The 26,722-nt window shown below is 36.8% G+C and overlaps 1 protein-coding gene across 9 annotated transcripts; it reads left to right on the forward strand.

The window, feature by feature from the left end:
* Nucleotides 1–583: 583 nt before the first annotated feature.
* On the forward strand, nucleotides 584–26,301 carry LOC128263252 (uncharacterized). Of its 9 annotated transcripts, none has more exons than XM_052998162.1 (8): nucleotides 584–789; nucleotides 1,248–1,662; nucleotides 6,472–7,268; nucleotides 12,936–13,426; nucleotides 17,612–17,834; nucleotides 18,404–18,531; nucleotides 19,227–19,413; nucleotides 23,662–26,301. In XM_052998162.1, the coding sequence occupies exons 3-8, from the start codon at nucleotides 6,899–6,901 to the stop codon at nucleotides 24,078–24,080; spliced, it is 1,818 nt and encodes a 605-aa protein (XP_052854122.1). In that variant the 5' UTR covers nucleotides 584–789; nucleotides 1,248–1,662; nucleotides 6,472–6,898; the 3' UTR covers nucleotides 24,081–26,301. The 9 variants fall into 9 exon arrangements, with proteins under 9 accessions (XP_052854122.1, XP_052854146.1, XP_052854111.1 ...); XM_052998186.1 differs by having other exon boundaries at nucleotides 1,516–1,662; XM_052998151.1 differs by having other exon boundaries at nucleotides 584–768.
* Nucleotides 26,302–26,722: the final 421 nt, after the last annotated feature.

The following is a 26,722-nucleotide window of genomic DNA, read 5'->3' on the forward strand; positions in this document are numbered from 1 at the left end:
CTAAGTTTTTTTATATGAAAGAATATTGTTAAATTCCAAGTTGATATTTTCGTCTAAAAACTAACCTTGTATAAACTTAAAGATTAACTTAGAATGGATGTTGCAAAAACAGTTTAAAACCGTTTTGAAAGAAATCTACTTGATATAACATTTCTGTTAGTTTATTTAAGTGCTTACGTAAAGTACACAAATTATAGTAAATCAAATATTTTGTGACTCAGGATTTATTAAATATTTTTAAATGCTTATCCTTCGGCAACTCTTTTAAAGCCCTGAAACTAGCCCGAGCGGTTTATGTTGAATTCCTTAAAGGAGGAAGAAATACTGTGGCATTTCAAGGCTGACACAAATGCCCGTAAAATGCTACCCTTAAGAGAGCAAAATTTGAAAGAGATCGCAATAACTTTCGGGAAGTTCGAAAGGGCCGTCGGTGAGAGCGAAATCAAACTGGAAGGGAGTAAGCAGGATGGATTCATTTTGCCCCACTGTGCTAGGCGGAAAAGCTCGCTCTCTCGCCAAAAAGGGGAAGAGGAAAATGGGAGCTTTGGCTGGTCGCCTGGCCTTTGAAGCCGACGCCATTCGTGTGGCTTTCAGTGTATTCAGTGCAGTCGTCTCGTTCGGTTCGTTCTCACGGTGAAAAGCGGTGGAAGTGGAAGGTCCTGTTCGGAGGACAACCTCAATACGCCACTCACACACGCACAAGTGGGCCCACACACACGGACACGGGTGCGGTAGCCGAAAGTAAAAGTTGTTCAATGTGCAATAACGGTAAATAATAAATGAGCCAATGTGAGATATATAGCCACGCAATGTGAAAAAGATAAAAATAATAGAAATGCGAAAAAATAGTAATGGAGAGCTGCGTGCCAGGATGCAAAATCAAATATGCAACACTCAAGTGAAACCGAAAACCATAAAGAAAGTGTGCGAAAGTGCCTGCGATCCTTGAATATTTAAATACCCAACTGAAATGCTAAGCTAAAAAAAGAAACCAGACTAAGCTTAGAGCCGTCTCCCCTACCCAGCTGATCCTTCAATTGAATTCTCACCTGCCAAGGCCACACGGCGGCTGTGGAATATTAATATATATGTACTTGTAACGGACGCACATAAAAATTGTATTCAACTTTGTTTTCAGTTTGCTTAGACCGTCAAGGTCGCCCAGGAATATAGCTTTAAGCGGGACTGAGAATTTAAAAAAAATAATTATGCGAGATTCTTTGTGTTTTCCTTTTTAAATTTTGCAGAAGATGTTACGACTTTCCCTCATCTGAACTTTTGCTTTTGAACTTGTTTTTTCTTTCGTGTCCCCCTTTGGGCCCATAAATTAGGGCCGCATTCTGCTTAACCAGAAATATTTGCATAAAAGGGGGAAAAGGGCGAGAAATGGTTTAAATACGGGATTCACACGGCTGAGATATCCAACACATGAAAAAAGGAGACCAATAAAACAACTTTACAGAGACTGTTGGGGGGTGTTAGCCCAAAGATTAAAAACCCTTTTTTCTGTGGCAGATAAAAAAACGTGATAATAAAAACAGAGAAAATTTCAAGCTTGGTAATGCTCGGGTCCCAAAACTTTTGACTGAGCCTAAATTCAATTAAAATTTATTCAATCAACCAAAAGCCACCACAAATCAGGAACAAAGGACAAACATCGGGGTGAGTTAAGCCCGATTAATTTTATTGAGCTAATTATCCTATAATTTTTTATTTTATTGTCTAGTTAACACCAATAATCGGGAAATGCTCCCAAAAAAAAAAAACAGGAAAGTCCCACACAATTGTGCCATTGTTTGTTCAACGGTGTTGAGTGGGTGGTGCGCTGGTTTTCCCGGTGGTGGAAAATCGGAAGCAACGGGTGGCAAGTGCCTGGGTTATTGTTATATTTCTTTGTTGTTTTATTTTATTTGTTTTACTTTGTTGTGGTCAGCGGTTGGACAGCAAATGTGTTCAGGGAATGGGTATGGATTGTCAACTCAATTTAATTATGAAAATGCCAAGAGGTGCTCAGTGCACACACGTGCCTAAACACACATGTTGGTGTGGGTCCAATCAACTTATTGACAGGTGTAGCAGAAGGACTGAGGAAATAGTATGGTTGGAAAATGCTAATGAAAGTCCTGGGAACTGTTAATCAGAATTAATGATGAGCAGGGCATGAATATATTTTCAAGGATTGATTAACGAAGTAAATCGAACAACAAAAGTTAAATATTATGTGTCAAATATCTTAAAATATAAAACTTAAATTAGAGGAACTTAGTAGGAAATGCTTATAAGGATTTAAGTTAAAGTTTCTATACATTCATTTCATCAAATCAAATCAAATTTTTGCTCTGCAATAAACACACGAAGGTAAATCTTGAACTAAGGAGTTTGAATAGAGTATTTTGATGTCCTAAAGTATCACAACGAAATGCGAAATAAAGAGATTCAAATTTGCAATTTGTTAAATGGCTTTTGATAAATAAATACGCAACTATCCCACGCATAAAACACATATTCGTTCCTCATTCACAGCAAAGATTCATTACTTAGATTGCCCTAGAAAATATGGTTAGACACCATGGGCCAGTTTTCTATCATTTTTTCCTATAAGAGCAGCAACAGTGGCCAACATGTTCTGACAGGTAAATTTGCTACTTTTTTATGCAAAATATTTTCCCAGAAAATAAAAGAAAATTTCATTTATCTCTTCCTTTAGCAAGGCCATGTCTTATGGCTGGAAATTTGAACTTTCTGCACCCGAAAGTTACCCAAATACATAAATTATTTTTATTGTACTTAACCTTTTTCATTGCCTTGACTTTGCTTGTACGTTGTCTGCCCTAAATCAGCTTAAGTCACCTAAAAAAATTCATAAGCCTGCTTTAACATGCGAGTATTCTATATATAGGTATATGTGTGTTTAAGCAACCCAAATGCGGGAATATAAATAAAGTAAAGTGGGCCGCACAAATCTGGCATTCAAAAATGTATGTGTGGATTTAAACTGTATTAAAACATAAATGTACTTTTATCAAAGTTCGAACTTGTACTTTGATTTAGACGTAACGGAAATTACTTTTCCAGACTAGACACTGCTTACAAAAGGTATTAATTTTATTTTTGAGAATGAGACGTTTGCAACCCTTTAATCAGCATCACTAGACGATATAGGCATATCCGTTTAAACAATTCGATTTTTTGTTTTATAAAATTCGGACGACTATGTTAAAAAGCTGTCATAGGAGAGAGTTATTAAATTTTCAACAGATACTCAAATTACACAATTTAAAAATATTTATTAAGCTTTCAAAAATACATTTTCAATTTTATTAAAATCGAAGTACCAGATATGAGCCATAGAAAATATGGAGAAGTTTATTCGAAAATGTACATAACTTTATTGTTTTAAAAAGTATACGCATAAAAATCTGTGTCATTGGAAAAAAGGTTAAAAACCCCTTTAAAGTTTTCTTTAGACCACTCAAAATACATGCTAAATATTTCAATTAAAGAAATATGCATATAAATAAATAAGAAGGCTTTTGTCATCGGGAATTGTATTGATTTAAAATATAAATTGAGATGATTAATATTAACTTAAGCCTATTTGACCTACATTGCTCTTCTGCTCTTATTTCCAATTATCTGCTTAAAATTTATGAAATTTTTTTTTTAAGTTGCACAATAAATTTCAATAACTGATGCAAGTGCAACACAATACTTTTATTGTGTTCGTTTTGTCATTGACATATTTATTCAGTTTAAATTTTTATGAATGCCCTTTGTTCACCGCTAAAACTTTTTGCTAGTAGAATTTTGAATGAATGAAATATTATGCAAATGTTTGACAAATAGCAGGAAATCGAAAGCAAACAAAAGGGCGAATTATAAAGCGAGAAAAATAATGAAGAGGAAGAGACATAAAACAGAGGGAAGACGTAATTAAAGCAAAAATATACATAGCATTAATCAAACATAATTACTCGGGTCATGCATTATTCATTAATCGGTGTGGTTGTAGATCCTGTAGTCGTGCTCCACTTTTGTTTGACGCGACAGCTGTCGCTTTATATGTCAATGCATTGATGAGCCATCAAAAGTTCAATTGCAAAAAGACTAGCTTCACTCAACAAAAAAATAGAATATAGATTATCTACATAAATCTTAAATCAATATTTGCTTATAAATCTCGTTGTTTTAACACAAGTTTTTAAACTGTCTCAAAAAAATACTCATTGGTTTAAGAAGAATAAGTTTTTAATTAGAATTTGGATGCAGTTTTTTGTGGTATTAACCAATACTGTTGATTTATAAGCTATTCTTTTATTGATAATTCATAGGATATTTCTTGCTCATTAAGTAGTTACCCATTTATCAATTAGAATGATAGGAAATCGATATTTCTTTCTGTGTAGGAATAAAATTTTCTTTGGAATGAGGTTTTGTATGGACGGCTACCCACTTTTTAATGGAAATTATAATGAGACGTTGGTCTTTAATTATGCATGGACTTGGGCTTGGGTTCAGGTGGGCTTTCAATGGGTGGTTCAGTAGGTGGTTTGTGGCAGAAGCTTGGTTAGCCGGTCACGCCCTGCCACTTACAACTTAATGCCCGGCCATCAGCGTGACGTGCTTAACCCACGACGGACCTTGGCACTAATTAAAACTAACCACCAACAGCAGCCACAGCCACAGTCACAAAAAAATGCTCGAGAAAAGGAAGAAGTACGGCAGGCATCACCTTGAAGCTTTTCCTATGCCATTTTTCGACAGTTCTCTTCTTCGTCGTCCATTGTTGGCCGGTGAAAGTTAGTGGCACATTTCTCTCGGATTTGCCACGCATTGACACTCTGAACTGGGGCTGCTGCATATTTTGTCAAGCTCTGACATTGCACTTGATGACTTTCCTCCCATTCCCAATGCCCGCCTTTTCTGGAGGACACGTTTTTTTCAACTTTCAAAGTGCCAGAGGGGTAGGTTGAAAACTTTCGGCGACTCAGCTCGACAGTTTTAAATGAAACTTTTGCTGTAACTTATACTGTGACGAGTCTGGGTTACTCTCCGTTTTCAGTGTTTTTTTTTTCGCCTTTTGTTTAACGCTTTGTGCGCCATTATTTTGGATTCTGCCAGGCACTTTGTATCTCTCCTCCTCCATTGTAACCGCGCGCCTTTCATTTGTTGCAGAAATGAATAATAAAAGTTGTAAATAGACATAATACGATCAGCGCTGGGATACATTAGCAAAAAGTTTTTCGGAAAATGGAATGCAAGTGCTCTCTAGGGTCTCCAAACAGATGCCGAATCGAGTGAAAAGTTATCTCTGAGTTAGCCAGAGGGTGTACTACGGTTTTCCGTCCTTACGCCTGCTGATCGCGCGATGTGAAAGGATTTATGGAGAAAGTTGCGAGGAGAACTTAAATTTATGCGTCCTGAACTTTTAATGCGATTTATCTTCAGTTATTTATATTATACAATGTTAAAGTTCGTAAATACCGTTTTTGTTTCTTTTGAGAGAAATTGTGCAGTAAAATTAATATGCTTTTTAAACTCTTTGTTTTTCTGCAGCTGAACTTTACAAATACGTCATATACTATGTTGCCAGTGCTTGCACTTTTGCATCTCTCTCTGTTTATTTTACTTAATTATCTTAAATTGATTAATATATTATTCAGTTCACTTTCAAATAAGATGCATTACTTTTAAATATGCTGTTATAAAAAAGAGTGTAATAGCGAAAGGTATGGTTTAATCTAAAAGATGATCACACCCAGGTTTCTAGAATTAAATTCGTTCAGGAAAATATTAACTTGTTATGGGGTATTTTTGTTAAAAAAACAAAGCCACAAGTTTTCATATTAAAAACTCAAAAATTCCAATTTCTAGACAATAAACTGCATGACTGAACAGAAAAGAGCAGTGCTTAAAGTATTTCAAATAAAGAGAACATTTTATTAAAAAACGCAACATTAAGGTTTCAATCAATGTGTACCGAAAATAGTTGTTTTCGTTTTTCCGATGTCTCTGTAAATTAGAAATTCCACAAATACGCCAAATCCCTGGCGTATTTAATATTTTAATGTTCTCCTCAATAAAAATCACATTATGATATTGTCTGCGCAGCGCTTTATCCTCACAAATTTCTTGGATTGCCAAAAAAAGAGGAAAAAATGCTGTCGCCAGTTTCAGAAACACATTCATAAAGCAAACGGAGCCAATTCAACAAGACATTCGAGCCACGCTCCACCAGATAATGTATTACATATAGAAAAAAGAATACGAGTCCTTGTTTCAGGTGGAAAGGGCAGGGTGATGGTGTTTTTTTCGGGGGGTTTTCGGAGCAAGGAAAACAGCACGTGCCAGCAGAAGCACCAACACAAACACGCAAATTTTCATTTATTTTGACTTTGACGTTTGAATTTTAATGAAATTCCAAACATTTTTAACGCCCCAAAACTGTTTTGTTGGCCTTTTCATCCGCAGTCAGCTGAATCCTGGCATCCTGCAATCCTGGATGGACAGCAATCGGCTAATGAAGATGAAGTGAAATTGTGTTCGAGCCGAAATTAAATAGAATATAAATCGCCGGAAAAATGGCGGCGATTTGTCAACCTCTTTCGAGCAGAACAAATGCAAAGTAGTTTTACAACTAACAGAAGGATAAGGCCATATCCTAGCGGGAAATTCGAAAGTGGATTTTTCTTCTTTTGGCTTGTTGTAGCGGAAATTTCACGCATCGCGGCGGAATGATGATGACGGCAGGCGCTAATAAGGCCGCCCCCAACCACGCCTCCCAGTTATTCCGCAAACACATTTTCAAATAGGTTTCCGAGGAAAACGGAGAAAACAGAAAAAAAGGGCAAACCCAAAGGGAGCGTCGGGGTGGCACCACGCTCGCAAGTGAAATATTATGGCAACTTTTCAAATGGAAATGCGCCAGCAGCAGCAGCAGCAGCAGCAGCAACGAACGAATTTAAAGCAACGAGCAACGGCAGCGGCGACATCCAAAGCCAGGCGACAACGACAACATCTAGAGCTGGAGCCCTCAGACCCACCACAATTCAGCACAGATTGCATAAGACTTTGGCCAGGAAGTTGCTCCTCCAACGCTGACGGGGTCACCATCAATCCACTCACCTGCAACACCACCAGCAGCAGCAGCAACATCAGCGGACCCAGCAGCAACATCATCAGCCAAGTGGACTGCTGCAGCCGCCAAAAAGCGCTGATAATGCTCAGCATGCTCGTCGTCGTCATCGCTCTGATATCTGGGAACGGAGGTGAGTGCTACACTGAACCAAATATTGTAAAAATATTAAAAAAGGTTAGCAGATATAAAAAAAAATGTTTAAGGGGGTATTCTGGTCTAAAAGCCTGAATTTTAGTCTGTTTTTCAAGTAAGAATTGGCTGTGTCTCCGAAAGTAATTCGAATTTTGAAAAATCCTGTTAGTTTCATTTTTTGAAAATATACCCTTTCAAAATATGCGAAAAAATAATCGATTCTTTTAAATTTCTAGACCAGAATACCGTCCTTAAGGCAATACAATTATAAAATTATAGACAACTCTGTTTAAATTCTTTAAGCTTCGGGATTAATTCAGATAGGATCATACGGAAAATAAGGTTACTTTTTAAACTTTAATTTAACTGATTTTTGAAGGTATTCTTTTATATGCGTGACCAATTTTTTTAATTAAATTATAATTATTTCAATAATCGTAAATCTTTAATATAACCCGAGTTTAAATTTTTCTTTTAATTTCCCGATCATTTGTTACATGGGACCAAATAATTTTGGTAATTCACTGGCTTAAAAAGGTCACCATTTTATCTGCAACAGAAAGTTGCACTCTGAATAGTTTTTCATCAGACTTAATTCTGGAAAAAATGTTGGGCCTTATCCTCAAGCCACGCTCATTTCTTATTCCAATTGCTTTTTTTACAAGACCAACAAACATGGAGAACGAAAACTTTAATCAAATTTTGTGCTCCAGTTTCCTTTTTTTCTGTGTGGCCCATTCACAAAAGTGCAATTGTTGCCAAATTGATTTGACCAATTTCATTTATTGATTTCGATTTTCGATATCATTCATTTTGGCCGTTGTCATGCCCAAATGAGTCAGCAGAAAACCCGAGCCAAATCAAAGCGAGCCAGAAAATCGAGAGGGAAAATCTATCAGCATCGAGTAGCTGGAAAGTTGAGAGTGAGCTGTCTTGGCCCAGAAATTCTGCTCTTACATAATTTTCTGTCTTTCGTGTGCAGTTTTTTCTTCTTTTATTTTGTGTTCTGTATTTTGCTGTCTTGTGGGCTGCGTTTTTAGGTTAGGTAATTAATTTTGTGTGCCTGAAAAGTCTTGGGAAATCAATGTTTTGGCCAGGCCAGGAGCAACACCCAAGCGATGGAGATGTTCCAAGCCCTGATTGTGTGGGTGTGCGTCCCGAGCCGCCGTCGAGTGTGTTTGTGCTTGGGCAGGCTCTTCGTTTATTTGACTTTCATTTTTCATATGCCGTGCACTGACTTAATGACTTGCCTGCCTTTGGGCCAAATTCGAATGCCGCGGCAGAGGATTGGCGGCGCGAAGGAGTTAAATCATCATTAGGCCCTAATGAACCGGGTAGTCGTGGGACGCGTTGGCCAGATCCATAGATAAAGAACATGCCATCCGTATATTCAAATTAGTTCAAATCGATTCGAGGCAGCTTTGATTTATTTTCTTGTTTAATAAATCAATGTGGAGTCTTTTAAATTTTCTTAACAATTATAATGTGTTGAAAAGTTCCTTTAATAATAACAATTAAAAAGAAATTTAAAAATCTTAGGAGTAAAACCATATACATATGTTAGTTATTTTTACCTTTATTCCGTTGATGTTTAATGTATATTTTTTAAATCAGAAACCATAGTTAGTTTACCATTGTTAGTTACCTTGTTTATTCATTTTCGTTTAAAGTCACTCCATTTATACATCTTAAAAGCAGCTGTCTTAGTTCTCAGTTCATTAGTTACTTAACAATGTTACCTTGCCAAATTTTTCGGAAAAAAGAAAAAAAAGTCTCGCGGCTATTGAAACTTGTTCATGGCTAACCAACAATATTAACCTTAGGCTCAAATTACCTGGGCCAATTCCTAGAAGTGCTGCTTCCAAAGAAAAATCACCTTCCAAATTTAACAAAAAAGAATAAAAGGCCTGAGGAACTTTTTCTTTAGGCGGAGTCAGGATAAAAGCCGCACAAACAATGCTCCCAGGCTCCTTGACAAATGGAAACCTTTAAATATTTAAACGCACAATTCCTTTGCAAATCGTTCAGGGGGACACAAATGATTTTTAATTTTTTAAGTGAATTTAAAAATTTAAGCGTAACTGTCGTTTTTTTTTCGCTGATGTTTTCTGACAGTTCACCTCAGAAGACAGACAAACGCACACATAGCACGTGAGCGTGGGGGAGCTAAAAGTTTTGACATTTCAAATTTTTCGGACAAAAACAACCACAACAAACCCCCCTGTTAATAATAACTGGGCGGGCATAAAATTTCACCAAGAGAAAGAGACAGGAGGCGGGGCTGAGAAAGGGACGGGAGACCGGGACCAAGAGCAAGGACAAGGCAGAGACAAGGCTACAGATGAGCAACAGGAACATGCCCTGCGGTCTACTTGTGCTCAAGTTGCTGACGTTGACGTCGACGTAACAAACCCGGACACAAACACAAGACACAGAACTCAGGATACAGGACCCGGGACATGAGGCATGAACACGGCAAGGACTGCGACTGCCACTGAAACTGCGACCCCGGTACATGACTTTCTGATTCTTGCAGGGCGCTTTTAATCCAAAACAGAAATAAAACCCAAAATATAAAGAAAATTGAGGAAATGAGTTTTAAAATACCCTTTGACAAAGCTATTGCCAATTTATTTATTACTGGAAACGCATATATTATTTGCTTAAAAAGTGTATTACTATTAGAAATATAACTAAAAAATAGACCAATTGGTGTTGCTATCTGGGACTTAAATCAAATATGTATAGAATATACATTACAAAATAAATTAATACTTTAATTAGATTTCATTATTTAATAAAAAAAATCAAAGGTAAACCAAACCAACTTAAGCATGAGAAAATCTTTTGTTTGTAAAATGAAAACTTTTGATAAATACCTAAAAAAGTCTACATAAATACTGTTAATAATTTGATTTATCAAGTATTCATTTTTACTTTAATAAGTAGTAAGTTTGCACAAGTTTATTTATGTATTTTTTGTTCAAATCGTTTAAATAAAATACCCAACGAAAGCTATGTTGGTAATTTAATAATATTTTATAAAATATTAAAATTTAATAATCTTATTTAATCTTGATTAACAGAGAATCCTACTCAAGGGTATATGGCTACAAAAAAGAAAATAAATATTTTCGTTTGTGGTCTAATTTATGTTTGGCAGCCATCAGTTGACGTTGCGGTCTTTTGTCCCAGGCAGTCAATTTATTTTAATTTCTAGCCAGCGGCGTTTTATTTATTATCATGTTGGCCCAGTCGCCGCCCCTTGAGCACCAAAAACTCCCACGCAACAGACATTGGGTGGAGTCAAGTTATTAGCAACATTGTTTGGGTCTTGCCAATTGAAGCCAGACCGAAGAGCAGGGCCAAACTGCAGACGGCTCCGAACGCTTTGGCTGTCAATAGCAGTTGGCTTGGGGTAATTGAAGGAGGCTGGGAAGGGGGGAGTGTGGGAAAAGTGGGCGAAAGGAAAACCTCTGAGGGAAAGGAAAAGGGAAAGCCGGAGCTGAAGCAGTTGAAGCTGAAGCAGATGATGAAGGATATTCGACTTATCTGGTAGGAACATGGCCAGCGGGCTAAAGCTGATGCTCAGCTAATAGTTCGGGCAGTAAACTAAGGCGGTTGCGAAAGATAGAGACGAAAACACACACGAGAAAGAGAGAGAAAGATAAGAGGGGCATACATGCATGGATGTGTGTATTCTAGCGATGAGCTGAATCGCATATTACGTGACCAGAACTTTACAAAATACTAGATTTGTTGGCCAAGATAATGCTGTGTTATCAAAGATTTATTGGGATAGAAGGAAAAATGTTTGACGACAATAATAGTTCCTAGTAAGCCTTTTAGTTTGACAGTAAGAAGTAATGCCATTATAAAATGAAATTAAATTTTTACACGTTTACTATACGAGAGCATCATTCTTATCGTTAAGATTGTTTTGATTTTAAAGACGTGAAAAATGGCTAATTTTTGTAAAAGCTGTATAAAATTAATTCAATAAAATTTTTACCTTTTCTTAAGTCTTTTCTAAAAAGTACATAACGATTTAGAATACTGTGTTTGCAGCACTGTGCAAGTTTTTCACTGTTATAAGTTATTGTTTTAAGTATTATTGTGTTAATTCGAATGGGATTTAAAATAAAACCTATACGAACATAGCGTTTCATAAATAAATGTAATTGGGCTTATAATGCAACAAACTTATATAATCTAGAATAAAAATTCAATTAGTGGTAAACTTATTGAACAAAAAATGTTAAATTATTTATTGTTTCTAAGCCAATAAGAACAATAAAGAATAATAACCTGCTGCTCTAAATAAATACTAATATCTTTTAAAACTGATATTAAATATTTTAATTGATAATTGTTAATAATAATCTGCTGAGGTAAATAAATACCGATTTCTGATTGAATTCATAATAAATATAGAAGACGAAACTAATATCGTATAATTTTTGAATGCAGTGACCAGTCACAGTGATCAAGTCACTGGCAACATCACAGTCCGTTTAGTGGTCCGTTCGACGTCTGGGTCTCCGGACAGCGACGTGCACAACATGTTTAATCTAATAAAGTCGCTCGCCAGTCTTGCCGGCTTGGACTATAAAACTGGTGGAGGAGAGTGTCATAAAAAGACGTTAGCTGCGACGTAATAAGCGTATCAAGTGCCCCGAGATATAACCGAGCCATATTCGAGGGTCTCTGTGGTGGAGCTTAGTTTCTGGCCCAGACGCAGTGGCGTCCTCGCAGCTAAGTGATGGATAAATGCCGGATAAAAATTGCTCGTAACTACGACAACAACCAGTTAGTACACACAAGCTCACACACGCGCCGCTGGGCTGTGCGGGAAAAACATGAACATTTGATAAACAAAAAATGGCAAACAAACAAAAAAATGCTGAAAAATTGGGGAGAACAAAACCGAAAGTTGGGATTTACCTGCGAACCAAACCAAAAACTTTGTTGGCCCTCCCAAAAAAAGTTGTTTACGTGTGTTTCCGATGGTGTGTGTGCGTAATTCGCTAATTACCTAAATGGCTGCCGCAAAACATGGAAGTATTGGGAGTCGGGTTGTTGGCTGTTAAAAGTTTAGCCCAAACGAGTAACAAGGTTTCCGCCGTTGGCTTTTTCAGTTGTTTGTTATGGCCATCGATTGAAGGACTTTATGGCTTAGTTTTTGAATTTGAAACATTTGTAAACTAAAAACAACTTTGGGAATTGCCTGGACTTATATATGATATTTTGGGAAATGTTTTTCGGAAAGCCTTAAAAATGTAATTGTTCTGGCTTACATCACAAAATTGTTTAATGTTACTAAATATATTTGTAGTAGCCGGATAAATAGCAAAGCTCCCTTGTAATTCTAACAAATAGTTCAGTACAAGAAAACGTTTCGAAATGTAAATTAAAATCATCGCCATAATCATGATAAATATTTAATACAGTTAATATTAGTTTCTTATTTGTTAATTTACTTTTTGATTTATTTAACGAAATCCGAAATTAACAATATGAATAAATTAATTTGAATCTTATTGTAAAATATTTATAATATTAAAAGTAATAGCTTCTTAAGTGACAGATGCTTCGACTCTGTAGCGTACTTTTCGAGATTGAAATATTTGCTAATCCGCTACCCCGTTCATTTCCCGTTTTGCAGTTTCCGCCGCTCAGCGTGACTCGTACAAATCGAAGGATATGAGCAGCAGTAATAATGCCCTGCCCAACGAAGGAGTGGGAGGATCCCCCGCCGGAGCGGAAGGGGCCGCTGCTCCCACTGGTGTCGCCGGAAGCGGAAGCGGCAACAATAGCAGCGGAAATAACAAAAATGGCCAGGCATCTGTCGGATCGGATCGCCCAGTCTCAGAATCCGGCGCGATGACGACCGATGCCATTCGGAGCAGCTCGATGGGCAGCTCCACCACCGTCACGGGCATCCCCAGCAGCAGTCTGCACAAGGCCAGCAGTGCCAGCAGCAACACGTTCTCCTCGCAGATTGCATCCGGCTTCCACCGCAACAGCATCGACCTGCTGGAGGAGGCCCGCAATGCGGGTCCCTACTTTGACAAGGCCTTCTCCAAGAATGTCACGGCCCTGCTGGGCAAGACGGCCTATTTGAACTGCCGCGTCAAGAATCTGGGCAACAAGACGGTAAGTTGCAGCAGCACAATGCCAACTAGATTTTGATAATCGAGGCTTACTGACTTTATTTTAAGCGTTAAAACCTTGTTTGAGCCAATCAAAATATTCGACTAACTTTTTTTTTATAATACAAATAGTTATACAAACATCCTTTAAAAACTATGAGGTTTAGAGATATTTTTACAAAAATTTCGGTAGATATAATGCCTCCAAAAGACAGAAGTCTAACTTAATAATAATAATTTTAAGAATATACAAAACATGTTACTTTGTATAAGCCCTAAAAATAAATAGTGAGCTATATGTATATGTATAGAAAGGCTTTTGTATAGGTTATTTGTATAGCGTTTTTTTTTTGCAAGAGCTGAATCAGGGTTTTGGCTTGTAATTACCGTGAAAATTTAAGATTTTATTTTTTCAGTACATGTTTTTTATACAAGACCCAAGATATGAAAGACTGATGAAAAAGGTAAAAGAGATTTGAAAATTTTTTATACATTTTTTTTAGCAAAAGCTGAACTATGAGTGAAATGTTTGCCATCATTTGACAATTTGCCTTGTAATTATCGTGTAATTCCTTTGTCGTTGCCATCAAAATGCGATTTGTGCCTGTGCATGAGTTGCTGCCCCACTGCGTATTCGGGTTTTTTTGCAGACTAATTAGCACGTTGACTGGGTCTACATGGAGGTGGAGTTTTTGGGGGCGCAGCTTGGGTCTGCTGCCTAATTGTTCCGCTTGCCAAAGAGAAAAATGATTAATTATACCCAACCAGGAAACAGATTTTACTTTATTCAACTTTTCGTCGTGAGCGGAAGGAAATGCCACAAACATTTCACATACACAATCTCCAGCACCACCACTTCCACTTCCGGTCGAGGCCTTCATCCACCTGAGCTGCGCTAGCAAGCCAAAAAAAAAACTATTCAAATGTAGGGAAAACCCAAAAATTTCGTTTTGTTTTTTTTGTTTTTCTCTTTTTTGGTTCTCGGCAGGAGTTTAGTCCAGGCACTTTTAGGCCGTAGTCATTGGGTTTCCGTTGCTTCCGGCGGCGTCGACGACCGGAGAAGGTCCCTGTCCGTTTTTTCCGATAATAATATGTTACATATCCCGGAGTTCTAGGCATTCTAGACATCCCTTTGCTGCTCCCATTTTGCACCGAACTTTCTGACAGCCTGTGATTAGCTCGAGGTTCTAGCTTGTTTGAGCTGCGGTTTCGAAAACTAATTTGCGTGATTATTAAATTGTAGAAAATGAGTGAGAGGGCCGACAACCTCAAATTGGGGCTGGAATCCGAGTAAGCTTAATACGCCTCACCTTGCGGTAGGGCGATGTGAAAGTTTCATGCTCAAGAATGGGGCAGTCTCCTTTCATGGGATAACTTCATTAGATGTGTTAAGTGGTATAACTTCATCGATCTTTCCGTCCCCATGGCCTCTGGAGAAAGAGTTAATTAGTAATCGAGAACTTTGGTAAAGGGTTTAAAATCGTAAAAATAAGAAAATAAGTCTTTGGATATTAACAATTTAATTAAATAACTAAATTATTACTTGTTAGCTATACAAAAAAATTGATATTAATAATTTTCTTTTGTATATTAATTCGTCTTTGTCTGAAAATGAGATTTGTAAGTAAATAAAATAACTTAAAGGTTTCATAAGAAAATCTAAGTTAACACGCAAACATTCATTTTTTCACATTTTTGTGTAGCATTTTGTACCCAATTTGTATAATCTTAAATCCTAATACCATCACATAAAATGTTATTCGCCAGACAGCTTAGAAAATATCCATTTCTTGCTCATCAGCTACCATGAAAAAAACCCAACACATTAGCCAACCTGTAAAATATATTCATTACCTTCGTGTGGCAGCTTAAAATCTAATTAGCTTTCAGTTCTGCGGCGAACCACAAGCCCACCCAAAGACCATCCACATCCGGATCTTTTTTCCCCCCAAGTCTTCCATCCTCTTACCTTGCAGCCCCTTCCACACGAAGTAATACATCATTGCTGCTGAGATTTGGCAGCATCTGGGTGAGAATTAAGCTGGTGCGATGGGAAAATGGCAAAGAAAAAAGATAAAGAAAAATCCTTCTGTTTTATGCTTGTGTATACGAACGTACGTACATATACTTGTGCTCTTTGCTTCACACCGTCTATAATGATAAACAGCGAACGGATGTTTATGGTCCCTGCATTATTAATGACGTTTTTCATTTGCGCTTTGCTCGGGGAGAAAGCTTTATGTTTTAATGCCAGCCACATGCACCAGTTTGTTCATAATTCCAAAGATATAAGGCAGCCCATGTAAGGTGAAGGTGGTAGCTACATGGGATGGTAATACATTTTTATGTTGTAGAGATTTTTTCACTACACCAAACTAAATTGAAAGTTTAGTTTACTAAAATAAAACTACAGATAGTATTAATGTACAAGTATTACTTCATTTTTATATAATGTCACGCCTATACTTTGTTGTTTCATTTCTATACTTCGGCCTGAATGTAGTCTAAGACCTTATTTTTGAACCTCATAAGTTTTATTTTCCTACTTTCGTGGTATCTAACTAAGAAATTGTTAATACCCAATAGTTTAAAATTCGTGTAACAATAGTTTGGATTCTACGACCATTATTTTTGTGTGCAAAAACAAAATAGATAATGATTAATTTAAAAGTAAAGTTTTAAATCATTTGACGTTTTCATTATGGAATTGATTGATTTTGGGTACATTATAAAATAAATTACGATGTCAGGAAATTTTATCGAAACATTTTTAAAACTTACTTTAATTTGGTATTTGATGTGCAGTAATTAAATTAATCTATTTTGCATTCATAAATATGCTGAAAGAAACGCAGTTATTTAAAACGACATAAAAGTAATTCTTCCCGCCAAGTTCGCAGTCAAAATTTATTTTCATTATTTATGTAAATTTTCTCGCATTCACAAATTGAGCTGTAAAAGAATATTTTCAGATTTTGATGTACGTTTGGCAAGCAGTAAATGAAGGAAAATATTGATATGCTTAAAATTTAACGATACTGTAAACAAGCTTAATGGCCGTAAAAAAGTTAAGGGGCGCGAGAATAAAAGGGGGGGGGGGGGGAAATGTTGTTAGATGTAGGCTCATCCTTGGGTATCACTGCTCGAGGAGTTAAGGTGTTAATTACATGCAACTTTGCTTAAGCAGCTGCCAAAGTTTACCTTTGTGTCTGGCAGCTAACACCTGGTCCAGACCCAGCCCCCTTACCGCCTACCCATCATCGCTCTTGGCTCCGCCCCTTCTTCCCGCCTAGAATTTCTTGGCCATTAACTTTAGCAAAGTCGTCCTGGGTGTCGTCGTTCATCGTTAGGCAGGATGTTGCTAAGCTGTTGTCATTGAAATTGAAAATACTAGCAGCTGACGTATGACACGCAACACAGCTAGGCATGTCGGCCACGCCCCCTTCTTCTCCCACCATTCAGCACTGCCCCCACTTAAATTTTACCCCACCCCCATACCCCTCCACATGACATAGGCAACCCCTAAATCAGCGTATCTTAAAAATGCTGCGCCCTTGGGCAAGGAAAACTTGAGCATTAAACAGCAGGCGGTTGCCCAAGACGTTAATGCACTGAAAAAAAGTTTTATAATTTGGAATTTATCAATTTCAAAGTCTCTTAATGTGGAGTATCCAGAAACCTGTATTTGCCTAAGGTTTGTTTCCCAAAGAATTGTTGAAGGATTGTGTGACATCAAGGGTATTAAAAAATTTTCGTATTGACGGCACTTTCTAAAAATAAAACAGATTACAATAATATAACATTATTGATGCAATTAAAAGCATCACACTTATATATTACCATTCTAATGTTTTTCTCAGTATATGCATGTGTGTTACCCCTTGTTACATTCAATTTGTTGGGACAGGTTGTCTGGCAAAGGACTCACTGCACCCCTGCCAATGTCCCTTCAAAGTTTTCTTTGCCAAGCGAAGCAAAACGAGGAAAAAATTTGAACAAAATCATATAAAATAATTCAAAATAAATTTGCATTTTACACGTGTGGGTCTGACACAAAAGGCAACTCCTCAGCAAGGTTCATTCAAGCAGCTGCGTATGAAATTGACTTTTTAAACTGTTTGCCAAACAAATGAAATCTGAGTTCTTTAGTCCTTTAGCTGAACTTTCCCCTTTCTCTAAATGATTTCAGATGTTACTTCAGGTGTCGTGGGTGCGACATCGGGATATACATTTGCTCACAGTTGGCCGATACACATACACATCGGATCAGCGTTTTCGAGCTATTCATCAGCCGCAAACCGAAGACTGGATGCTGCAAATTAAATACCCGCAACATCGGGATTCCGGCATTTACGAGTGCCAGGTATCAACCACACCCCATATGAGTCACTACATTCATCTAAATGTCGTTGGTAAGTCGAGGAATCCGAATCCTAATTACATATGTAAAAACAAATGTATGAATTCTGCAAAAAGTGATTCTAAGGGCGAATTTATTTGTTAAAAATTAAAAAATCCTATATAATTTACTAAAAAAAAATATATATATGTACAAATACTTTCTTCTTAGTTTATTTGTCGAAGATATTTTTTTATCGCTTAATAGGAGACTTAACTTTGATGCGCATAACTTACAACTTTTATTTTTAAAAGTTCCGATGAAACTTAATCTAACTTTGTTTAACTCCTTAAAATAAATTTTTTACACTCTCGAAATGTTAAAGTTTTGAAGTTAAGCTTTGATTGAAATGAAAGTGAATGAAGTGTAAAGAAAAAATATTTCCATTCAACTTTTCGGGCATTTCAAAAGGTTGAATAGATTTTTCCCATTAACAGTGACACAGAGGAAACGATTTTCTTTGAAATTTTCACACCAAGATCCTGAAGCATTGAAAATGGAATTTTTACCCGTTGTTGTTTTATTCTAGCTTATATTAATGAAATTCCACTTAATTCAACTTCTCAATTTTTCAATTTTCAGAACCTTCAACAGAAATCATCGGGGCACCCGATTTGTATATAGAAAGTGGTTCCACTATAAATCTTACCTGCATCATACAAAATTCACCGGAGCCGCCAGCCTATATTTTCTGGAATCATAATAATGCTGTGAGTTTGAGCTCCCTAAACTCAACCCGTTTCCATTTTCCAGGACAAGCAATTACTTTGGGGCGTCATTATCGCTTCCCCCTTTGCCAAAAAGCTCCCGAAAGTCTGAAAACCCTTTAGTGTTCAATTTAGTAACTTTTAAATTAGCTTTGCCAGGCGAAAACTTTCCTTCTTTCGGCTTTTTTTTTATATTAGGTAATGCTATTTAAGGAAGGAAGTAGGAGCAGAGCTTGGGGAAAAGGGTTCTGGTTTGGGCTTTAAATGGATTTTGGTTTTGTTTGGACTGAGCCACGTTTTAGTTTCCACTTTAGGTGTTTTCCTCACACTTCATGTTTTGGCCCTTGGCTTATTGTATTGGGCTTTAAGGGTTGACGGTCCTCTATTGTTATGTATTTTCTATAGAGCCAGCGACAAGGAAGGGAAAAAAATATTGCCATTAGTGCCTCGAGTTTCTCCTTTTTTTTTACTTGTGCCCCGAACAGATTTAATTTTATTGTTTTGCTTCGGTTTTATTTGCAATCTTTCTTCCCTTACTTTGCATATTTTCCGGGCTTTCCGTCTTATCTCCGCCCACTGAATTTAATTTGCCAAGTGTGCAACAGTGCGTATGCGTAATCTGAACTCGGTTTTATGGCTTAGAAAATTGTAGGGCGCCCAAACGTAAATGTAGAAAAATATTTTATGACTTTCAGAAGTTTCCCTCTCATCCGCAGATTATCAACTATGATTCGCCGCGTGGAGGAGTCTCCGTGGTCACCAATAAAGGCGACACCACCACATCGTTCCTCCTAATTAAATCGGCGCGTCCGTCGGATTCGGGGCATTATCAGTGTAATCCATCAAATGCGAAGCCCAAGAGCGTTACGGTACATGTGCTCAATGGTAAGTAAAATCAACGACAACTCACCCGCGCACAAGTTCAGCCACAGGACATCAAACAATAAAACAATGGGGCACGCAAAAAAGGGAATATGCTAAATGAAGCTGTGCAAAAAAGTGGATGGCACAATGGGAATGCTAATGGGTTACACGACGAGTTTTGGTCTGAAGGACAACAAAAAATAATGGGCTGAACAGTGGGGTCGAAAACAACAAGCACTGCACCCAAATAGGAAAAAGGAAAAAGTCGAAATGAGCTAATGGGGTGGTAAAGGTTAGAAAAAGCACAATTTAATTGTTAAGGCTTATAACCTAATTTTCAATGTTTGTTTAAAAAATAAATATTTAAGAAACAATAAAAAAATATTACATTTATTTGTGTTTATAATTTAAATCAGATGTTTGCAACGCAATGAAGACGTTCCCTACTCTCTAAAGTAAATAAATTAGACATGTCCGTCTGTATGTCCGTTTATACGCAAGCTATTCTCTCAGTTTTAATTCTATTTGCATAAAACTTTCCCAAAAGTTGTATTTCATCATAAAGCTCCAATAGAAACAATCGGAGAAATGTATATAAAAAATTATAGCTTGACTGTTTTTCAAACGATTGAACATACTTGATATATGCCTCATACCCTTTTCTAATTCTATCAAAAGTGTTGCGAGAAGTGCTTCAGCAATGAGTTTCTAAATGCTTTTGCTGTGAAACAATTGCTCAGTGAGTTTTAAGGAAGCCATTGAATTAAACCCAAGTGAATTACGGGATTACGGAAGCGTAAGCGCAAAAGCAGATACCTTAATAGTTTAAGGAGCAAATACGCTTTTAATTTGATCTCATTTAAAATAGAGTCTTTTATCTAAGTACATTGCCCTAGCAATTTAAGTACTGACAGTTGCTTAAGAATTTCTGTCTCAGCCCTAGAACCAAGATCCAAATCCCCTTAGAGCAGTTAATACAGACGACCAGCCTGAGTCAGCATATCAATGGCTAAAATCTGTCCAAAGCAGCCATAGAAATTGCAGCTGCTAAAGCTCCTCGGGCAGCCCAAGAAGTGACACAAAAGCCCAGAAAGATCCAGGGCAGTGCAAAAAAGTCCAGCGAAGCAGGTTGCCAAAGAGTGCCAAAGGCAGTGGAAAAATGGAGGGGATAGTGAGATAGTGAGTAAGCAACGAAGAGGTGACAATAACTATCTCAACAAAGTGTTGCTTAAACTCAGCCAAACTAAGTGAAAACGTCAACAAAAGGGTGTAAGGGAATCTATTTGGAAGCCAATGAGCAAATATTGATTAGTGAATAGTCTCGTTTTATGTAGAGGAAATGTGGGAAAGGAGAAACGGGGAAACGGGGGAAACGGTGTCTATTTCAATATTCTCACATTTATACAGCTTAGCCAGACGAGAGTTCAGCTAAGTGAAAACTGCTAAGAGTGGCACGTGGAAATTATATGAAATGGAGCGTCAGTTTCCCGTTTTCCCCTACCCAGCCATGTGATGATATTTCTCGGAACCCCCCATATATTTATCCCCATCTGCCCTGTCTGTAACCAACCACTCTGGAAGCCATCAATGTTTGCCGAGCCAATCTAGCCGGGGGGTAGAATCTGAAACTCAGGGGGAGTTTTGTCTTTTGAGAAGTATGCTAACTTTGTTTTGGGATTTGTTCATGCTTAATACGTATATTAAACTATAAATAAACAACTAAAAACTTTTTAAAAATCATAATTATCTATTTAAGTGTTTATCTTAAAAGACAAGTTAAGACCCATAATTAAAGAAAATTAAAATAATTGTTTATTGTTTTTAACGTAAGAGGACCAATCAATCTTAAATGAATATATCAATTTGCCAGATCATATAAAATATATGGTAACTGAATAACATATTTCTGTTGGCTTTTTATCTCATTGGTAGCGTATTTAAATGAACTTTCCTTGCCATGTTTTGGTTCCTGGCCTCCTGCTGAATCTGGCACGTGTGCCACACGAAAATTATGTTTATGTTACATCCCTTCCACCCCGATCGCCCTCTGACCCCCACAGACTGTCTAGGAAATCTCACAGCAGCAGCAGGAAAAGCGAGAAAAGCGAGAAAAGCCAAAGCAGCAGCAGCCGTTGCTGCACGCTACTTCCTTTGCGACTTTCACTAATGTCAAGTTGTCGTCGTTGTCGCAGCAACCGTGTCTGCTAGATAATGTCACACGGCGTTGTTTTTTCACAAGGCACACACAATTATGCATACACAGAGAAAAATCATTTAAATACAAACTTTTGTTCGAAAACGTCAAGACAACTATAAAACCTTCTTCATTTGCAGCTTACTTTTTAAATCTACCTTAGATACTGAAATACGTTTAATGTATGGTTGTTTCAAAATAAGACTCAAATAAAAACATTTTGTGGCTTACAGCCAAGCAGCCAGTTATATCTCGCACTATTATTTTGTAAAAATTAACAAACATTTTTTTTTGGTTTTGGAATCCGAAGGTTTTTTTTAAATTAAAAATTGTAATTCTGGAATAGGGCTGTAGTTTCTTTCTCTGTATTCTTGTTTTAGAGGTCTGCATGAAAAGCACTCATCCCTGTCAGCATATTGCGCATGCAATGCGCGTTGTTTCCGTTAACTGCTTTGGCACACTTGTTTCTGATTATTATGTTTTGTCTCTTGTTCTGCCACTTTCACCATTGTTGTTTGCCGTTACATTTTGCTTTCTTTGTTATTATTATTATTATAAGCCCGTCAACTGTGTTGTTTCTGTTACCATTCTGCTTTTGTTGTCATCGTGTTGCAGTGCGAAGTTTTCCAACTCACACTCCTCCGCACCCATCTGGTGTTAACTTTTTGCATTACTTTGCTTTTTATTGTTTACTGTTAGCTGTAATGCTTATTCAGGTACGCATACAGAACATATAGCGACACTATGAGGCCAGGGAATTGTGTTCTTGTTTGGCTTGCCGCATCACCAGCGACGGCATCATCAATGGGGTCAGAGGTTTCGGTCTGGTTCGCCCTCAGACTTTCAGGTTTCCCGACTTTCAGGCTTTCAGTTTCACTGCCGATGGACGGAGAACTTAAAGTGCAAGTTGGGACTTTCATTCCACTTCGATCCCTGTCAGCTGCAGAGCATCGAAATTTGTTTTTCTACTTTTAAAAGAATCAAAAGTTATAAAGGGCAACAAAAAGGTTTTTGATACCTTTAGTTTTCTGATGGAAATAAAAATTCCATTAAAAAGAGAGGCTTAAGATTGCTTGCTCAGTAAAGTGAGTTTTTATTAGCCAGTAGTATAAAAATCAAGCTTACTCTTTAGAAAGTTTATTAATTTAAAGATAGATAGATATTTTTTTTTTAACTTTACAATGATGTTTTAAAAAAACTTTTTTTATTTTTAAGTAACTTATTATGTAGAGTTGTGTAGTGTAATTTGAAGTGTATTTTAAAATATTGTTATAAAAAAAGTTAAATACATAAAAGTTAATTCAGTTGAAAAAAACACACCTGTTAGCAATTGAAATTCTTTATACATTTTTTCGCAGTGTTGTTTCTTGCTTTCTGTTTAAGAACTCTAACTGCGAGTTACAGGTGCATTTGTTGCTTTTCTTTCGTCTTTTACAATAAGTTGTAAACAATTGACGGTTTCTCTAGTTTGGTTTGCAGTTGCCTTTATTTATATCCGCAGACCCGAGGACTCTTTTTGTTAGTTTTATTTGGCTGTTTGCTGGGTTGTTGTTTTGACTTTTGCTACAATCCAAGTATGGTTTCATGCTTTCGTTTTATCTGTTCAGTTTTATAGTTTGACAGCTTTTCGGGTGCTCTCAACACCATCACACAATGCTCTTTTCAGGAGCTTGTAATCCGGTTAGTGCTTCAGGATTATATGGCGTTAAGTCGATGGACTTAAATGGGAAGATGATATCTTCCGCTTGTAAAGCCAGAACCGGGGAATCTTAAAAGTTCCACACAAAAGTAAACTAAAACTAAATCGAACGTTTTAAGCATTTTCATAACTTTTATAGAATAAATATATATTTGAAACGCATAAAAAAATATATTTTTTTATATGAAGACACAATTTTGGGAATTTTTTTGATAAACCACAAATAAAGTTTTTTATTATTTGAGCAATCATCAATTTCGGTAACACTTCGCTACCATGCACACTCACTCACAGCCACAAAACAAACTACTTAACGAATTTTAGTTCCCCCCAATGTCTGAGTATGAGGACAGCAATAAAGATGTAAATTAAACAGGTGTTTCCCATTCCGTTTCCAGGGGAGTTCCCAGCAGCAATGCAGCACGCGGCACCAGTGCATCCTCGCCACTCGCCCACTCGCTGTCTGTTTGTGTACCTGTTTGTGTGCTTCTGCAGCTGGGCGCTTGCAGGTGGATCGCTGCGCTCCTGGGCGCCGCTCTTGCCACTCCCCCTGAAACGTCAGGGTGTTCGCCCCTCTTCGGCGATATGCGGCATTTCCTCACGAGCGTTTTGAGGTGGCGTTGGCGATGGCGATGGTGTTGGCGCTGGCATTGGAAAAGCACAAAGCAGCAGCAACATCAGCAGGCGCAACTGCAACAACATAAGCTGGCGCAGCAGCAACATCGGCTACTTAAACTACAATCAAGAATGGAGGCGGCAACGTGTAGGCAACTTTTCGAGGCGGACATAAGGTGAGCTCACCGCCCAACACCCTCCTCAAGGCCACTCTAAACTCAACCGTAAGCTGTAACTATAATAACTATAACTGATATAACATTAAACAAATCTAATGGCTATTGCGTTTTTCTATGAATCAGCGACGTATACGTAATATTTAGCACAATATATGATATACCTTATTATAGATAAAACCGAAATCAAGCCAAGTTGTCGCCTTTATTTATGTACGACTTTGTATCATACAATGAAGCTATCTAAGTCTTTGGTTCCCTTTAAATTGGAAATTGTGTAAATAGGCTGCATAGCATACCTAGAGGCGCTTTTTTCGATCGACTCTCTCCAACCTTTGTAACTTTTATAGCCGAAACTTAAGCAGAAAGAACTCCTTCAAAAAGCTGCTCAACACTGAATTAAATACGAAAACAACAAGCAAAAGAAAATATTTTCTAGCAAATACCCGAACAGCAAACGCTTCTCGACTGCCACTTCGCGACGGTTCCCTCTAAGGCAAAGGGAATTTTCATTTGCATTTTGCGAAATCCTAATAGACAGATAAATGTTCAACCGAAAGGCAATTAGCAAACGCAAACTAAAAACGTTCAACTTCAAGTAAAGGCTATAGAAATAACAAAAAAAAGAAACCTAGAAATTAAAGCGAAAAAAACTGTGTAAAATATAAAAGAAACTTAAGCCCAAAAGGGGAAATTTAGCTACAAGTTAAAGCAAGATAAAAAAAGAGGAAAAGCAGAACTCGTTGAGGGGAGATTTTTTCTTTTGGCTGCATCTGAATGGTTAGAAATTAAGTCATAGAATATATGAAATGAGAAACCCTCGAATAAGTTGTTTCGTTTCGTTCTTGTGGAATGTACAAATTAAATAAATGTAAGCATTACCAAACGTGCAGAGGGGACGGTTTGAAATTAAAATACAATCGGCATAGATGGAAAATTGTTGCACATTTCATAAATTTATTTGTTGTTACTCAATGCGAACTAAAATTAGACAAGTGTTAAAAACCAAAATGATTAAGAGATATTGAAAAAAGCTCTGGGTAACCCGTATTTTGTAAATGACTACAATGTTGAATTTCTATGATTATTCTGAAGTTTTAAAAATGTGTTTTTCCATCCAGACTTCACAGGTTTATTTTCCATTTCACATTTCTATTTTGGTTTGGGCCATTTAAGAATTTTAAGCTTTTGTCTGGCTTATTTCTGTCATTACACTTTGCCATAGAGCACATAGAGCTAACCAAACAAAATAAAAATTAATGCAAAATAAATCCAACGTTACAGTGAAAACCAAAAAATATTGATAGAAATTAAAACAAAAGGGAAAAGTTTCATTAATCAAGCTAAGCAGTAAGCAAAAATAAAAACTAAACAAAGATAACTGACAAAAACTATTGAAACACAGCATGGGTATTCATATGCTTAACCAAATCCCGAAAAAATTTTTTTCAATTACCATGTAAAATATCAACAAATACACGTTCAATATCTATTCATATGAAATTTCATGCGAGTAATTTCTCTGTAAATTGTGCAGGCTACGGAAACGGGAAAAACGAATTCAAATTAGAATTCGATTGTGTTCGATGAGTCGTTTTATTGTTATTCGATACTTATTGAAAAAAATTGTCAACTCTTGATTATCGTCAATCAAATGCACGTACAAATTCCTTTGTGTCATGTGAAATATTCAAGGTATTTTCATATCACTCTGCTCCATAAAATTCTGTCTAAAATTACCATTTCAATAACCATTTCAAATGGTGACAAATTCTTGAGATACTTTAAGTCTAAGCCAACAAAAAAATTTACAAAAATGAAATAAAAACTAAAAGAACGCATAAAACTGAAGCAAATATTGTATATGTAAATGTGTATTTATAAAATTATTATATAAAGAATATATATATATATATATATATATACATTAAAGAAACCTAGTTTATTAACACAGAAAACCGAAAAAACTGAATCAACAATGTTATAAAAGCTAAAAAAAATAATATAACATTTGAAAGTAACCTTCAATTAAATATGAGCCACTGAAAAATATGATAAACCGAAAAAGGATAGGAAAGAAACTGAAGTAAAACAGAAATCTTTTAAACGTGTAAGAATTCAAAATGTGCAAAAAACGAATGAATGAATGAGAAAAGTGGAAATAAAAGGATAAACTGAAAAAAGTAAACCAAAAGAAAACTAAAGCATATTATGTCAACTGTTAATTGAGTTGTTTTAATGGTCACTCGCTGGCTGGGTGGGTTAATGGCCCAACAAATGTGTAATAAATTATGCGTAAGTTAAAGTGAAACAAATTCTGGCTGGTCTACAACTAAATGCAAACAAAACAAGGGCAAAACCCATTTTTCATGCCCGGGCAAAGGAAGCAAGGAGGGGAAAGATGTGGCATAAGCGATAATATAATGAAATGGGATTAATCATACGACATGTAGGCCAGCCCGAAGGGAGGCATAATGAATGCCGAGTCCTTGCAGCACATTACACACACATTTACTGGGTTAACACGGTGTAGCTCCGTTTCCCCCACTTCTACCATCACAGTTTAGAGCCCTTACGCCATTACGTGCCATTACGTTACGTGTGGCCTTACGTCGCCCGTTTTTAATAAATATTAGCACATAGTTA

Source organism: Drosophila gunungcola, chromosome 3R (genome assembly GCF_025200985.1).
Source record: "Drosophila gunungcola strain Sukarami chromosome 3R, Dgunungcola_SK_2, whole genome shotgun sequence".
Lineage (NCBI taxonomy): Eukaryota > Metazoa > Arthropoda > Insecta > Diptera > Drosophilidae > Drosophila > Drosophila gunungcola.